Source organism: Pseudonaja textilis, chromosome 14, assembly GCF_049901715.1.
Source record: "Pseudonaja textilis isolate UNSWEBS1 chromosome 14, rPseTex1.2, whole genome shotgun sequence".
Lineage (NCBI taxonomy): Eukaryota > Metazoa > Chordata > Lepidosauria > Squamata > Elapidae > Pseudonaja > Pseudonaja textilis.
The window spans coordinates 12000073-12017957 of NC_142003.1; the positions used below are offsets into that span (position 1 = coordinate 12000073).

Genomic DNA, 17885 nt, shown 5'->3' on the forward strand with positions numbered 1-17885 from the left:
CACCCCTGCCTTACAGCAACACCAGGTGTAACTTAGAGGGTCATCCACAAACTACAACCGAAGAAGCAAGTGATACTCACTGGCATATTCTCGGGAGGTGGTCAATTCTCTGGCCAGGACAACCTGTTTTTAAAGGAAAGAGAAACCCGGTTACATTCGAAGCATGTGACAAGCCCTTGGAGGCAAGGCTGGCGCATTCTTGTAGAGCCAGGTGTTCTCTATCTGGAGGCTGTCACCATCAGGCCTGACAAAGGGATTAAGCACACTCTAAGGCCTTGCTGAAGGGTGCCTGGTGAGGTTTGGTATCTAGAGGGCATCAGTAGACACACTATGCTTACAAAATGAGTACGGAAAAAATATCAGCCAGTTGCTCTCCCTTGTGAGTCCGACCCAGACTGCTCAGCCAGCCTTACAAGGTGCTTCTTTGAGTGTTTTGCATGCTCAGATCCAAAACCTTATAGGCATTCGTAGAAATCAGGTGCCTGAAGAAAATGCAGTGCTTTTGGGAGGAAAAATAGGAATGGGAAGCCAGGGAGAAACGCAAAATGTCAGCCTTCCAACCAAACTCTCCATTGCAATTCAGAACTCAGAGACAAAGTCCATCCAAGTATGAAATGATTTGAGAAGTCATATTGGCACACCTGGGAAATCCCGAATCTGAAATCCTGCATTTCCCCCTGCTATATTAAACTCACACCCAGCCAGCCCCCTTGTGATGACCCTCAAGTCACTCTCTCCAATCCACCTCCATTCTGAACTCCAAACTCCAGCGACTTGGCCTTGAGCTCTGGCGAAAGAATTCTGTTGTGGCAATCCTCCCTTCTCCCTTCCCTTCCCTTCCCACAACTACCCATCCTCCTCCCTTGCGGCAGCCCCAAATCCGATTCAAGGTGGATCCGAGGCCGACACGAAGTCTGTCTAATGTGGTCAGGCTCTCAGTGACCTAAGCACACGTGTCCCCAAGCGCAAAGGCCTGGAGAAAGGCACAGCTGACTTGGCCTTTGCGATCTTGGCAGGAACAGACCGGACCTCCAGCCCTGGCTTATCAAGGGAGACCGAGTGGAGCAAGAGGCCAGTTTTAAGTTTCTGGGTGTTACCCTAAAAGAGGACCTGACCTGGGGGGCTCACATTGCAGCCCTGGTCAAAAGGGCCCAGCAGAGACTATGCTACCTGAGGCTTCTCAGGAAACAACAACTGAATGGAAAACTGCTGGGGACCTTCTACCGCTGCACCACAGAGAGTATCTTAACTTCCTGCACACCTGTGTCTGGTTTGCCAATTGCACAGGGGCAGATAGGGCAGCACTCCAGAAGGTTAACGTCATAGCCCAGAAAATCCTGGGTTGCCCTCTCCCCTCTTTGGAAGAGCTTTATAGCTCCCGCTGCCTTAAGAAAGTTCAAAACATCCTCAAAGATCCATCTCATCCTGGGAACCCCCTTTTTTTTTTTTTTGAACTATTACGATCTGGCAAACGGTACAGGACAACAATAAAAACAAGGACAAACAGGCTGAAAAACAGCTTCCATCCCAGGGCAGTAGCTCTGTTGAATTCTACTGTATAGTGCAGTGTTGATGTGGTGTTGGGGGTTTTCGGTTCAATGTGTGGAGTGTGAAGGACGGGGTTTATTGTCATGGTCATGATGTGCACTGAAGATGGTGTTTGAGTTCATTGTACGAGGTGCAATGACAATAAAGTAAACGTAAACTACACTAAACATTGCGGGTACAAAGGCAAGCGGCTGCCACTGATACTCACTGTGGAAAAAGATCCTTCCCCGAGAATCTTCCCAAACTTAAAGTCCTCTGGGCGTTTCTTTCGAGGCTGTGGAGGCTGTTGCAAGGTGCTCTCCATATTCAGTTCCTGTCTGCTGCCACAGGCAGCAGCAACAGGTTGAAGGCTGGAATCCACCTGGTTCCTCACCATTGATGGAGATGAGCAGGAACATAAAGCCACACTGGACTGGATAGGAACAGCATCATACTGCAAAGTAGAAAGCACACTCAAGGCTGTGGCCCGTAATCGATCAACGGTCACTAGACAAAAATGGCCAAACCACGAAGCACTGCCTGTAAGGAACTTGGCAGGCCCCGTCTGTCATTTTGCACAAGCTCACAGGGCCTGAATGGCAACGGCTCAAGTCAGAGGTGATCTCTGGGGCCTAAAATGTCCTCCTCTGGCTTAGGGTTCAAGTGAGGCACCCAGTGTCCTCCCTCTTCTTCATCCCTTTCTTTCGTTCTCTGCCAACAGAAACTCTGCTTTCTAGAGGATACTGAGTAAGCTCAGTCCTCTGTGTTGACCAGACTAGAAACTCAGAGCTTGACTTTTCAGTAGTCATACTCGAGTTCCAGCCCTGCCTGTACTGGGCTTCTCATTTGCCTGCTAAAAGGAGTGATTGGCCGAAAGACTCTGCAACACCAACAGCTGAGGGTGCTGGGCACTTTGGATGACACCGAGAGGCTTCTAAGACATGGAACTGCAAACTCAAGAAGCAGCAGCAGCAGGAAAGGGCCAAAGGCTCTCTCTCTATGCTCCTTGAAAAGAGAGCCAGACAGATGCCCTCATAGAGCACCATTTGAAAAGCTGCCGGAACAAGAAGCCCCCAAAGATTCCCCTCAAAGAATAACCACCACCGCTCAGGAATTCTCTCCAAAAACGCCCAGCAGTTTGCTAAAAATGGCTGCTCCTCACTTACAAAAGATCAGTCCTCCCGGCTTGGTAGCTCAGAAAAAGCCCAAAGTGCTTCCGGTCCGGTGAAAGATTTGTGAGCAGGACCTGCAGGGACTGACACCTTCTTTCAGCTGCCCATGAACACAAGAGGGGCACCTGCAATCTTCTTTCCCTCCTCGCTTTCCTTCTTATTTGGATCCTGGCAGAGTTACCTATCAACTAGTACTTGACTTGTACTAAATGTTGTACTAAACCTGAAAGATATTACTCTCTACTTAATACCGTATACACACCCACCCACCCACACCCACGGGGCAGCCTGGTACTCATTGTTAATTGGTTCCTGGAGTCATGATGAGTACCAAACTACTTTCCCCGAGTTCCTTAATCGAAGCCTTGCGGTCCACTGTTGCCTGGCAAAGTCTGCTTTAGTCTGCTCTCCATGAAAGCTGCTTCCTTAATATGCAGCCATGTCGTTTCTGGAGGATTTTCTTCCACACCAGCTCAGACTGAACCAGTGGATTTACTTGGATCTTAGGGATTTATTTAGAAAAACCTAGCGGCTTCAGAGCCACATATAAGTATGAGAGATACCCACCCATTTGCTATTTAAGGAAAAGACAAGCAACTTCAATGAAGAGGCTCATTTAGACAACTATTGTCCATCACCAGAAGGGGCTCCAGAAATTAAAAAGCTTGTGCAGGAGACAGCTTTCTCCATCACCTCTCAATAACCAACCGGAAATGTTCCCGGGGAATTCATGAAGTGCTCTGACCAATAAGTTGCCATTGTTCTCTGCTTCTTCTGCAATTCAGTTGAGACCTTTGCAAAGCTAGAGTGCGTTTCTCAAATACATTCCTCTAGAAGTTACAAGAAAAAGTTCTTGTGTACTGAATAATATCAAGGTGAATATGTATATTTGTGTTTGATCCAAAATCATTTATGCCCCCCTTTCACTGAAAGTATAGATGGCCCAATTAAAACAAACACTCAACAAAAAGGGGCCAGGAACACACAAAAAAAGCTTCCCAAATAAGAGTTAACATTTTTCATAAATAGAGAAGCAACCTGAATTAATTCCTGAGCAGGGAAACCAAAGGCAAGAGGGGGGGGGGGACAGACCTTCCATCCTTTTGCACCATCGTTCCTTAACCCTGTGGTTCTCAACTTTCTAAGTAAGTGATGCCCATAGCTACCAAAGGCTGACCACTCCTAGCCTAGAATAATGTTCCTATAGCATTCTAGATAGTTTTTGCCCACTCTACAAACTGCTGGGTTCTTTCCCCTGAAAAATGTCTTCTATCACCAACACATTATTTTTTTCGCTTGGGGGAGTCTCTACTTTTCCCCCTGTCATCAGTATATTTGATAATGTTCCTTCTCCAGATGTCTGTGTGTGCTTTCTTCCAGGGGTAGGATATGAAATCGATTGCTCAGCTCCAGTGGGGGTGGATTGGACTGAACTGCAGGGTTTGTGTGATGACCCATAGTCTCTCAAAATAACCCAAAACCCAAAACATACATTAAAGTCCAGTAAGGCCTTCAACTTAACTTCACTGTTTTATTAGGCACAGTTTAAAGTCACAAAAGTAAATAATGAGGCAAAAAGAGAACCAAAACAAATCGCATTGACGAGAGTTCCGAAGCCAGCCAAGATAACTAATCATAAACTCCAGGAAAATAACCAAGGAGAGACCATGGGAAGAACGCCAGCAAAGATAAACCTCTTTCAAAGTAAACAATAAACTTTGACTCCAGCAATTCTGACTACGCAGTTACAAACTTATATACATAGCTCCCAGCTGCAAGCCACGAGGAGGATCTCCTCATGAGGAGTAATCTCCTGAGTAGACCTAGCTTTTCCCTAATCCTCTTCTCCCTGCATGACCTAGGATGGATAGGGGATGGGCCTGGATCCTCCTGATTGCTCAGCCAGCCTCTGCCCTACCCCAGCCTCCTCCACCACCTCTGGAGCTACACTCCCACTCCCTGTTGGCTGTTCCTCCTCTTCCTCAGAGTCAGTCTCCACCAGGGTCATGACACTATCCCCCCCACCCCACAGGGCCCCCTCCCCTGGGACCAGGCAGATGAGGACGTTGAGGAAACCAAGTGTGAAAGTCCTGGACCAAGCAAGGAGCATGAACATCAGTGGCATCGACCCAGGGGAAGTCCTCCGGTCCATAACCTTTCCATGCCACCACATACTGAAATCGGCCTTGCAACTGACGTGAATCTCGGATGCTATTTACTTCATACTCCTCCTCTCCCATAGGGGCTGGCTGTGATGGAGCCGGTCTATACAGAATGTCGGCCAAGGCAGGGACTAACAGGGAATGATGAAAAACAGGATGGATACACATGGTCCGTGGCAGGGAGAGGCAATAAGCCACAGGATTGATCACCGCCTCAACCGGAAAAGGTCCCAAGTAACGGTGATCAAGATTTTTCGATGGTCGCATTGCTGGTAAGTATCTGGTAGAAAGCCAAACCTGACTGCCTTCCGCTAAAGGCAGAACATCGTGACGATGTTGGTCTGCAAACCGTTTATAGTCCTCCTTGGGTCTCTCTAGTTGTTTGCAGACCATGTTGTACACGTCTTTTAACTCCTGCAAGAACGTATCCACTGCCGTAACTGGGGAATCAGACGGGGCTAAAGGGAAAAGTCGTGGATGAAACCCATAGTTAGCAAAGAAAGGGGACACACGGGTGGATGCATGTTGAGCATTGTTATAAACAAATTCTGCCACCGGCAGCACTTCCACCCAATTGTCTTGTTGACTATTGCTGAAACAGCGGAAGTACTGCTCCAAAATAGCATTCACTCTCTCTGTCCCCCCATCAGTTTCAGGGTGATGAGCAGATGACAGACACGCCTGAACCTGCAGTTTCGCGAGTAAGGTCTGCCAGAAGCGTGCAGTAAATTGTACCCCCCGATCTGATACCATGCGGTCTGGTAACCCATGCAACAGGAAAACATGGGAGATAATTGAGCCGTTATCTTGGCTGATGGAAGACCCGCACACTGAATAAAGTGGGCCATTTTAGTCAACATATCCACTACCACCAAAATGGTTGTGGCACCATTCGATGGTGGTAACTCAACGATGAAATCCAATGAAATTGCCCCCCACAGTCGTTCTGGCATGGGCAAGGGCTGCAAGAGATCAGGGGGTACACCAGGAGCATACTTGGCTTGGTGACAGATCCCACAGGACACCATATATCCCGACACATCATGTTTAAGTCTTGGTCACCAAAATGTCCTAGATATGACGTACAGTGTGTTGAACACCCCAAAGTGTCCCACCGCCGGACTATCATGACATTGACGTAGGATAAGGCCACGAAGAGGACCTCCAGGCACGTAAATGCGATCACGGAACCTCAACAGTCCCCAATATACACCCAAGGAGTCTCTTGTCTCCCATTCTCATCCAGTTCTCAACGTCGAGCTGCCACAAATGGGTCCTGCTGCTGCACCTCCTGAATCCTCACTTGGAGGTCCACAGGTTCCTCGGTGGCCGCAAACCACTCCAACGGAATCACCGTCTGGGGCAAGATTTTATCCTCCCTTTGGGTATACTTGGGCTTCTGAGATAGGGCGTCGGTGCGTTGATTCCCTCCACTCGGAACATAGGTCACCCGGAAATCAAATCGATCAAAGAATAAGGACCATCTCACCTGACGCTGGTTCATCGTCCGAGCTGTACGTAGATGTTCCAAATTGAGATGATCTGTCTGAACTTCGATTTGGTGACAAGCCCCCTCCAGGTGGTGCTGCCAGGTCTCAAAAGCGACCTTAACCACCAATAGCTCCTTGTCCCAAATCAAATAGTTGTGCTCTGGAGCCGATAACTTCCGGGAATAATAAGCACATGGGAACAAAGTGCCTGCGGGAGCATAAGCCTGGAGGAGCACCGCACCAACTTCACTGTTTTATTAGGCACAGTTTAAAGTCACAAAAGTAAAAAATGAGGCAAAAAGAGAACCAAAACAAACCGCATTGACGAGAGTTCCGAAGCAAACCAAGATAACTAATCATAAAATCCAGGAAAATAACCGAGAGTCCATGGGAAGAACGCCAGCAAAGATAAACCTTTTTCAAAGTAAACACTAAACTTTGACTCCAGCAATTCTGATTACGCAGTTACAAACTTATATACATAGCTCCTACCTGCAAGCCACGAGGAGGATCATGGTAATCTCCTCTTGAGTAGACCTTTCTTTTCCCTGATCCTCTCCTCCCTGCGTGACCTAGGATGGATAGGGGATGGTCCTGGATCCTCCTCTGATTGCTCAGCCAGCCTCTGCCCTTCCCCAGCCTCCTCCACCACCTCTGGAGCCACACTCCCACTCTCTGTTGGCTGTTCCTCCTCTTCCTCAGGGTCAGACTCCACCAGGGGCATGACAAGTTTGTTTTTTCATTGGGTCTTTAGCAAGCATGAATACATATATGACACACATACATACATATCACAACAGGGTTAGTCTTTCTGTGACTATATGTTTTTCCGTGACTATGCGATTTGCAAATACTCTGAGTCATTCCAAGGCAGGGTGTCTTATTTCTTTTAAAATTTGGTTTAATGAGTTTTATTTTTTAGCAGTATTTTCAATGGTTTCAATAACCAATTCCTTTGGTTTTCAAATTTGGTCTTTGTGATTCATGTTGAAATAAGACTTAAATGTTAGTCTTTTGCTCCCTCTTGTGGCTAGTGTTGAAGTAAACTTTAAATATAACTCATCAAAGGCCAATCAAATTGCCTTCAAGATACAGTTGTAATGCGGAGAAGGAAAAAGCAAAAAGGAATAGAAAGAAAAAAGGCACTCGGCTCAGTTGTTGTAACAATTAAAAAAAAATAGTATATATAAAGTATATAAAAGTATATAAAAATGGTAAATTCTCAATTCCTCCCATGCAAGGTTTTATTTAGTAGTGTTTGTAACTTTATCTAATTTGGCAGCCATTCTCTTAGTTCATTCATTTATTAACAAAATTATGAAATGTAGATTGTCAAGCATTTGTCTATAAAAGGCTGTGTTACAACTGTGAGCTTAAACAATATTTCTTAACTCCCAGTCACTCAACTCATAAACTGACCACAAAACAAGAAGCAGCTGTCTGGAGTGCATGTGGGCAATCTCACTATCTCTCCAGAGAGATTTTATCAGCCAGGATCCAGGATCCAGCGGCTGAGCTCCAGAAAGGCCGTCTCCATCTGAAAATCCATCCTACTTTTTAGCAGGGATGTCTAGCTGTTCCTTGAAAGTTAGGTTGTAAATTCACTTTCTAATCAATTTCAAAAATTATGTTTAATAATCTTAAGGCTATTAGAAATCTTCAAAATGACAAGTTTACATAGACACTTGGTGAATTACCCTCATTCAAGAATAAGGGAAAAATTAAGTATAAGTTAAGAATTTAAAGATTTGAAATGAACAGTGAAAAGCTAAATAAGATTTTAATCCAAAAAAGGTATAAATTAAGGATTATATAGAAGCAAAAGGACTTTTGCGACACAATTTTGGAATAATTATTAAATTAAATAGCACCTTCATGAGAAATAAATTGTTTAGTTCCTCTTAAGTCGTATCAGAAACTTGAGGGGACTAAAATTTTGATGCATTAAAGGAAAAATATAGCTTTGCTTTTTCGTCAGCATTGAAACAAAATAACACAAAATGGTATCCCATTTGAAATATTTCAGAAGAAATCCGAAGAACTGGGACAGAAATAATGTCAGCAATGATGTCTGTTTCTACAGACAGAATATATCCAAAAGGTGGGGAAATGATAGATGGAAAACAGAATATTCTGGAAGACTTAAAGGATAAAATTTAAAAACAAAGCTCACTTGATTAAGAAATAGTAACTATAAAGAAATTACTGAAATATTGAAAAATAAAAAATTGTTGCTTATAAGACAGAACAGACAGTAAAAATGGGGAATAGAAATGACAAACCAAGAGAATGACTTGGAGAGTAACTATTTATTGGATCAAGACAAGAAATTTGCTAAAGCCTCCAAGAAGGAATACAAAGTTGGTTTATTTGATCAGGGTTAAATTAAGATGTGTTTCTATAAAACTCTGGGAATCCTTTGTGAGGTCTGTTGACATCAGAGCTGAAATGTTAATGATTTAATGCTTACGAGTAAGGGATTAGTTATGGGAAGAAAAGCTATTACATAAAACTTTACACGTGAATTATTTAAGCTTGTTTGTGCTTGTGATAAAGATCAGAAGCACCTACTTAAATGTTCCTTTTCTCTTTTTTATTTTTCCTCTTTTCTTTCTCTCACACTTTCCATTCTGTTTTATTTCTATTTCTGAGTTTAGTTGAGTTTGTATTATCTTTTGTTAGAATCTTAGGGTTGGAAGAGACCTTGGACACAAGGCAGGAGTTCTTATAAAATCCCAGACAGATGGTTGTCCAATCTTTTCTTAAAACCCTCCAGCAACAGAGCACAAGTCAGGAAGTCAAACTGTTCCATTCGATTAATGTCACTTCATTAATCTCACAGTCACAAAGTGATTTTTTCCTTTAAAAAGCATGTGTTTTGTGTGTGCATATGCGTGTGTAAATTTATATGGCCACCCAGCTTCACAGGTGATTCTGGGAAGCTTACAATATTAAAAATCCATAATATAAAACCCCACCCCCCCACCCCCATGACAGCAACTACACAATCCCATTAATTACTTGATCGGCTCCATCTCCATTCCCAGGCCCACTGGCAAAACCCGTATCTTCAGGGTCTTTGGGAAAAGCAACGGGGGAGGGGGGATGGGGGGGGGGGACAGGGGCAACCACTGAGAAGGCTCTTTTCTGTGGTCCCACAGCTCTAATAGATGGGACTGCAGCCAACCCTGCCCTCCTGTCCTGGAAAGTTCGAGTCAGGACTAAAGTCCTCCATCCCTCCACTTAGGAAGAGAGGGAACCACACAGGCTCTTTAAAGGACCGAGGCACCAGGCCTCCCCCACAGAATTCCTTATCACTGCCAATAACCACTCACATGTCACCATCGGGAGGCCTTAATCAGCCAGGAGAGACATGGATCTAAAATTCCCTAGGATCTTGTCCATTTCTTTGGGATCTACAAGGTCAAACCATCCCCAGACAACTGAGCAAAGACTGGGCCAGTAACCACGCTAATGTCTAACTCTGAATGAATCTGAGTGACTTTCTCTGCCAGAAAATCAACAAATTCCTCAGCAGGACCCTGCAGACGAACCTCCGAGCCCTAGAGGTGATGATATATATCCTCCCGTAAAACTCCAGCAACACCACTAACGGCAATCAAATAGTCTTGTCACAGTTAGCTGATTGGTCAATTGCGGGAAGTTCAAATTCCATTCAGCCGAACCACCAAATTCTGCAAGGACCCTTCCAACTCAAGCTATAGGCCACAAGTGCACCAGCACACCCTCTTTTCCATCCTCTTTCACCTAAGTGTGATGGGACAATCAACCTTGGAAATAGTATAGTCTGACGACCCCTGCCCAGTGTAGGAATCCACTGCTATCCCTTTGACCAAGGGTCTTCAAACTTGTGGACTTCAACTCCCAGAATTCCTGAGCTAACATGACTGGAGGAGGAATTCTGGGAGTTGAAGTCCGCAAGTCTTAAAGCTGTCAAGTTGGAAGAGCCCTGCCCTTGACGGGCATCCAGCCTCTATTTAAAACACTGGCTGCAAAAGTCCTACATCATTCCTCTGAAGTTTTATTCTCCAGCTCTTATCATCTTGCTTCCTTTCCACTCCAGTTTGGCAGCATCCTTCCAAAAATGCAGTGGCCGTATCCTGATCTTCTGGCAATGACTGAATTGTGTTCGAGGTGCTTACAGACCTCGCAGTAGAGCTTGCAATACATGGGCAGACTTAGCCATATTTTCAACAGGAAATTATAAGCATTCCAGACCAAGCCAAATCCAAAAACACTAGGGAACTTTTGGAAGCTTAGCACAGAGACACATCAGCCCTTAACACAGAGATAAATCATATTTACACAACATTCAAAAGAGGTAATTAAAAAAGCTAAGAAGGAAACAAAAAGGCCAGAACACATCCTCTCCAGTAGTCTACACCCAGACAAAGCAGTGATTAACACCACACAAACAATCAAGCGTAATACTGACCCTAATTAAGAAACCAGTAAGGAGAAAAAACACATCACCAACACCGGCAGGACAAGGGACTATATATAAACAGGAAGCAAACCCCAGACTCACTAGAAAGGATAATGTTACCTAGTTGGGTAACAAAATGTCCGGTAGCAAACAACCTACTCAAGAGGCACAAAAGATTCCACAGTACACCAACTGTTCTCCCTAATATGGGATGGACCAGGAGCAAGTTTTGACAAATGCTTAGACTTGTCAGAACCAGAATTGCAGGGTGAAAGGGGACCTCGGTTTCTCCTGTTTTACCAGGAATTCTCCACTCACCCTCACCACATACACAGTCCCCAGATGGACTGCAATTATTTTCCTTTCTCAGTGCTCGTGTGCCCCCTTCTCACAGTCCAATTCCTTACCTCCACCATCAGAATTGCAACCAAAGGCTGCAGGAAACAGAGAAAACCTTATTCCAATTCATGAGTTTAAAACATGGGAAAGAAAGGCATAACTGTACACAGAGGCCCCTTTTTTCCCAAAGGCAGTTACCAAGACTGAAATGTGCTTTGCATTTATGCTACAGCCAAGAAGAGCTGTGTAGGTCGCAGCCCCTGGATGCACCTTCCCATTTGCTACCCGAGCACCACAGGCCCCGTGCACAGGAGAAGATGGAAAACACCACTTTAACTTGGATCAGATAAACGCTCAAGCCGTTTCAGCAGTGGGCCAAGAATGAAAAAAAGGCTGCATCATGCGGGCAGACCTTGGAGAAAACGCAGAGAGGCATCTGAGGTGGTGCCAAGGGATAAGCAGATTCGCCTAACTTAGGCTACATCAAAAGAGGTATAGTTAATAGGAGAACCCTCTGAATTAAACTGAAATCCACCCTGTTCTGTAACACAGCAGGATGACCAAAGGGTTGGAAATTAAGTCCCCCTGCCCCCTCCCCAATTGAGGTAGCTGGATGCATTAGCCAGGTATGAGCTGAAACATGATAGCTTCGTCTCAACAGCCTCTCCTCCTTTTAGATCCTGTGCCAAAGTAGTAAGCTGAAGCCTAGTTAGCCACCAGATCCGACAGCCACTGTCCCCACGTTAATGTCCCAGGCATTGACTCAACCACGATGGAAAGCCTTCTCTTTTGGAGCAGCAAGCCCACCTAAAGGAACCTGAGAAATGCAAAGCAAACCAGTCCCACCCTGCCACATTGCTGGCTGCAACACAGGAAAGCAGGCAGGTGCTTTCCAAAGACGGCTTTCCTTCTTCTCTTGGTCTGAGAAGAGCTGGGCTTGCCGGTTTAACTCCGCAGGATTAGGTTTTCTGCTCCTACCAGACTCACCCACTGTTGGGTGGCTGGGGGAGGGGGAAGGACTTGTGGGACAAGAGTGCCTGCCCACCCCCCTCAGAAGCGAGGGAGCAACATTTTACATGGCACTGTGGCCCCATGATAAGGAGCTGGCAGCCAGCTGAAGAGAACACAGGAAGAGGAACAGGTTGGCTCTATCTGTGGTGCTCTCTGGCAGGTCCTCTTCCCCTCTGGAACCGAAGATCATACTGACAGCAGAAGCCTCTGCAAGAGTCCAGCAGCTTTCCTCACCCCCTTTTCCCCAGGAAAAGGCAAGGCAAGCAAGTGGACCTCCAATCTTCTCTGCATTTTGTCCAAGGGGCTGAAAATAAGCCTGGTGGTGCCTGAGCATGTTTAGAAGTTATTAGCTCTCCAGCATAGCCCAGAGTTGGGGAGAGAGGCAATTTTCCATGAGAGCCAATCTAGCAGGTCCATCCATAGTTCCTTAGCCACCAGGAGAAGCAGCATCCCACATACTGTTGTCTTGTCCAAATAGCTGTTGGTCTAAGGCAAATCAGAGCATTCTCAGGCCTGGAGAATAATGCACCTGCCATTATACTCCCGCTCCTTTGGTGCTTGATTTCACCTGCTGGGGAGCGGACCAACGGCTCCAAGAATATATTGTCAAGCCATGCGGAAATGCTGGGGGAAAAGTGGAAAGAGGTGCCTCAAAAGCTGCCCTCCAGCATCCTTTAAAACAAATATGGGGCAAAAGGGCGAAACAAGTCCTTCTCAACCCCATTGGCAAGTGGACAGTTGAGGGGTTCAAGAAAGAGATCAGAAGATCAAAGACTGACCTCTTAATAGCTGCAGAAAAGCTTCTAATCTCTATAGTAGCAATATGCATAAAATGGTTGCTGAACACAAATTAGTTCAGCTGTCAACGTGATTTATTAAAAGAATGGACTCTATACCCAGCGATCTCCTGGAAGACAGGAAAGATGGGAAGTCTTTCCTTAGGCCCTTTGCAATAGCAAATGACAACCAACCTGGTTCCAGAGTGGGATGCAATATAAGCTTCTCACTGTTTCCTCACCCCATTCTGTTCCAGAAGTGTCTGGTTTGCAGTATTAATCAAAGTGAGCAAAGACTTCCATAATACCTGCCAACACAACCCAATTTGCTGCGGCAGGGACTACCAGAGTCAATGGCAGAGACCATCTTGACATCTAGGCACAAAGAAGACAGAGCATTTGACCTGATGAAAGTTTGAACCACGGTGGAGAGGGAATCTTATGGCAGCACAAGAACTTCTTGGATAAGTCACACGGGACAAGGGCCTGGGAGTGTAAGCCTGTCTAGGCAGGCCATTACCTTGGGCTTCATCCCTCTGGACATATGGTAGTCACTCTCTTTCAGGCATCTTTATGTGTGCAATTTCCCCTCTGGCATTCTCTGTTTCCTTTCATGAGATTTAATACAGATTCACATACACCAACAAGAGCTCCGTTGGAATTAAACAGATTCCAAACAATACTCTCTCTTGGAAGCAGCTTTCCTAGTGATGCTAACCTCAGCCATGAATTGTCAAATTAAGTATTCCTATCGATAAAGAGATGGTCCAGCCTTTCACCACGGTAAGTTGATGTTAACGCCAGGTCCTTATTTTATTCTTAAAGTGAACATTTCACAAGGCACAGGAAGTGGTACTTTTAAATTTATGTTGCATCCTTTACCATCCAAGTCAGCCTAGCTAATATAAACTAGATATATTCAGGCGCTTAAGAACCAAGGGTATCCATTGGGACAGGAACATAGAATGATCTAGGGTGATATATGTCTTCCTCTATTAGTAGATGGGTCAGGGAATGCATTTCAGTGGCTAAAACTAAGCAATTATTTGGGAGAATTGCTGTCTACTCATCAAGGAAGGCTTGTCATCCGGGATTACCTGATATGACATTTGTACAGGAGCAAAGTGGTCAAAATTATTTACTTCCATTAAGCATGACTGGAAAAACACATCAGCTTCTGCAAAGATGGCCTTCAGCTGCTCTATACTGACAGGCTGCTGTAAACCCTTCTGCCCACACCCTAATAAAATTCCTTTTTTGCCAAAAACTTTCCAGTAACCAAGAATGAAACTTGAACTTAAAATGATAAGTTCTGATTTTTGAAACAGTCTAACTCTGGAAAGTCTAAGAGTTGCTATTGTCACCTGAAGGAAATACTTGCGTTTTGTAATTAATGCTATTATCTACTACAGCACTACCAATTGTACAATACCTAGATTGAATAATTTTTCAGCCAAAGACAATATATGCAACTAAGGAGCTAGCCCTCATCAAAGGACAAAAAGCTTAAGCCCTGCTTTCTAGCCAGAAGAAGCAGAGTTAACCTTTCCTTGTTGCCCACTGACCCCACCAGTCACCTGATGATATGCCTAAGTGAAGGCCAGTACAGAAACAATGGCTTCTGGCTCCCTAAGGTTTCCAGTGTACTGTATTTCAAAAAGCTTTCTGTCCCAAATGAGGTTAAAAGTAATGCTCATGAAAATTCAGGAGTGATGGCTGTTGGGTCATCATTTCAGAGACATTTCCTTACTCGTGCCCTTTGCCCAACCCTCACTTCCCCACCACTCCAGATCACCGGCTCTGGTCATCAACCCTCGTTGTGCCGTCATTTCCTTACCCAAAGAGAAAGCAGAAGGATGGAGGGGGGGGGGGGGAGAGCAGGAATGATTTCTGGCCAGCTTCCCCAATGACGTTCCTTGCAAGCAGCATCGGAAATGAGAATAGCAGCAGCCCTAAAGAGGCCGCGGCTTCCCCACATTTCCATGCCGCAGGAGTCTAAACTTGGGAGTTGAGTTCGGACTGCCGGTAAGGGTCAATTGGGCCGAAGGGGAGCTTAAAGACTCTTTGGACCTCTTGGCAGGCGGCTGTTCTCCGAAGCACCGCTTTACCCTCCAGCCCAGACTTTCAGTTTCTTTGCAAGGAGAGAGAATACAAACCCGAGACTTGCCTGCCGTCAAAGCCCCCAATGAAGCCCCTGATCCCACCCAGCGCACCTCGACTCGGAGCCGGGCAGCCGCTCTGGCGACTCTTGGGACGGACCGAAGCCGTTCTGAGCAGACCCGGAAAGCGACCCGGCTCCCGCTTCGCCGTCAAGGCCGCGCTTCCTGCCCGCAAGGCGCCGAAACCGGGTCCCTTCGTGGCCCCGCCAGGAGCCGAGCAAGGCCGGGCGGCCGAGGGCCAAAGGCGGGGCCGATGCCGGGGGCCAGCAGGCCCAGACCCGCCGGGCAGGGCAAGCAGAGCCGCGCGCCCAAGGCCGCCGCCGCCGCCGCCGCCGCCGCCGCCCGGGACACAGGCTCGCCGACGGGCACCGCGCACCTCCACCTCGACCCATCCTGGCGGAAGGAGCTCCTCCGCCGGCCGGCCCTTGGCTCCGCGCATCCCGGGCGGGGCCTGCGGAACAGCCGCCGGCCCTGCCGCCGCCACACCGACCCGGCAGCCGGCGCCGCCTGTCGCTCCCGCGCGCGAGGGGCGGCCGGCCCTGCCGCGAGGCCTACCAGGGGGCTTCCAGCGCTGGCCATGGGCCCGCCGGCCCTCCGCCGCCTCCGCCGCGCCGCCACCAGGAGTGCGACCCAACGGGACGCCCGCGTCCTCCGCCAGTGACGTCAGCCACAACAATGCCCGCTTCCGCCCGGAGAGGCGGGACTTCCCTCCGCGCGCTTCCAGACTGGCTGTCCCAAGGCGCGGGAGCCCCGTCCGCCTCTCTCGCGAGACTCTCTGCGCGCCACCCCTCCCCCCCGGATTGACGCAGCTGGCCTTCGCGAGGCCTGCTGGGTAGGAGGCCCGGATGCGAGGGGGGAGGGTGGCCGAGGGGACATGGCGGCGCTTCGGGTCTTTTCGGGCGAGCCCGGATCGAGCGGAGGCGGCCGGCGTCCTGCCCGCGCCGTTGCCTCCCCGGCGGGCCGCGAGTAGAAGCGCGGAGGAGGGCCGGTCTCTGCGGGGCTGGAGCGGCTGAGTCCAAGGGCCGTCTCCCCCATTCATTCCGCGGCGGCGACTCCCCCCTGCTCCCCATAGTGGCTTCCCCCGTTTTGCTCCCCTGGTGGGCAACTGTGAGTCCTGCAGCGAGCGGATCGGATCAGGAGCTCCTCGAGCAGCCCCTTCAAGGCGCATCGAGATCATCGCTCCGATCCCTGAAGCCGTCCTGCCGTTTGCCCAGCGCAGGAGCGCGGCTTCCCGCATTCCTGAACTGAAAGGCATCGCGGGCTAGTCCGCATCAGGCTTCGTTTGTCTTCCCACAGCTTCCCCCGCTTTGCAAGCCCCATTTTACTCGGCCGGTTTATAAGGCAGCCTCCCATCTGTCGGCCCAGAAAGTCAGTTGTCGGTTACCGTCAAACAAGCTCAGCCCGAACGGTAAATACGTCTCGTTTTCTGGGAAGTTACCATTGAAGCGTCAAAGCGGCACAGTATGAAGCCTTTAGGCCAGGGGTCCCCAAACCTGGCCACTTGTAAGACTTCCACTATTCAACACCACCGACAATGCTACCATCCTTCAAAGCGACCTTGATTATGTGTCAAACAGTTGGCAACTCCAAATCTCGACCAACAAATGCTCTGTCCTACACATTGGCAAAAAAAGTCAGTATACCAAATACAAGCTAGGTGGATATGACCACGTTGATGACCCTCATTCTATCAAGGACCTTGGAGCACTCATATCTAATGATCTAAGTGCCAGATGTAACAGCATTGCCAAAAAGGCATTAAGAGTTGTAAATCTAATCTTATGAAGCTTCTCCAGAAATATCGAATTGCTAACTAAGGCATACAAAAGCTTGCTAGACCAGTACTGTCTGGAATCCACACTGTATATTGGACATTAATTACAACTGAGCGAGTCCAGAAGTATTTCACCAGAAGAGTACTACCCTCCTCTGCTTGCAGCAAAGTATCCTATACCACCAGGCTTGAAATTTTGGGCTTGGACAATCTCGAACTACGCCGCTGCCGGATGGACTTAAGCGTAGTACACAAAATTATCTGCTACAATGTCCTACTAGTCAATGACTACTTCAGTTTCAACCGCAACAATACAAGAGCACACAACAGATACAAACTCAATGTAAACCGCTCCAATCTTGATTGCAGAAAGTACGACTTCAGCAACAGAGTGGTCAATGCCTGGAATGCACTACCTGACTCTGTTGTTACATCCTCTAACGCCCACTCCTTTACCCTCAGACTATCCAATATTGACCTCACACCATTCCTAAGAGGTCCATAAGGGATGTGCATAAGTGCACCATCGTGCCTACCATCCCTGTCCTATTGTCCCCATTTATTCGTACCTTTTTCCTGTATTCTTACTCTATACCTATTATCTTGTAAGTGATTGACAAATCAAATAATAAATAAACAATAAATAAACTCTCAGCATTGCTGGCTGGAGAATTCTGGGAGTTGAAGTCCACAAGTCTTAAAGTTGCCAAGTTTGGGGACCTCTGCTTTAGACTAAGAAGTCTGGTGCTTTTCTGATTCCACATTCAAAAGCCGCCAAAAATCACACTGGCTGTTAACATGGGGGAAAAATTAGCACAACAGATGCTCTGGTGTTGCCACCTTCCTAGGTCTCCATGCTTGCTGGCAAAAAGGCTGTTTTAAGGATCTTTTGAAAGGCTAGAGAATGATGCCAGTCTGTCCTCCGGCAGGATGATGGTTTTCCACAAGGCAGAGAAAGTTCTCTTCCCAATTAAGTCCCAATAAAGGAGAACTTTCATAGCTTGAACTATGGGGTCCTTGGTGCTGTC

At 47.2% G+C, this 17885-nt stretch overlaps 1 protein-coding gene across 2 annotated transcripts in view; it reads right to left on the bottom strand.

Moving 5' to 3' along the window:
* The window catches only part of PDPK1 (3-phosphoinositide dependent protein kinase 1), a 36741-nt gene extending 20999 nt beyond the window's left edge, over positions 1 to 15742 (bottom strand). The window contains exons 1-3 of one of the 2 annotated variants that reach the window (XM_026704022.2): positions 15639 to 15742; positions 1757 to 1981; positions 81 to 123 (exon numbers count right to left, since the gene is read on the bottom strand). In XM_026704022.2, the coding sequence (XP_026559807.1) occupies positions 81 to 123; positions 1757 to 1981; positions 15639 to 15662 (292 nt within the window). In that variant the 5' untranslated portion in view covers positions 15663 to 15742. Of the gene's footprint in view, positions 1 to 80; positions 124 to 1756; positions 1982 to 11983; positions 12773 to 15638 lie in introns of those variants that run through there. The other variant, XM_087912572.1, reaches the window with a different exon arrangement.
* Positions 15743 to 17885: the final 2143 nt, after the last annotated feature.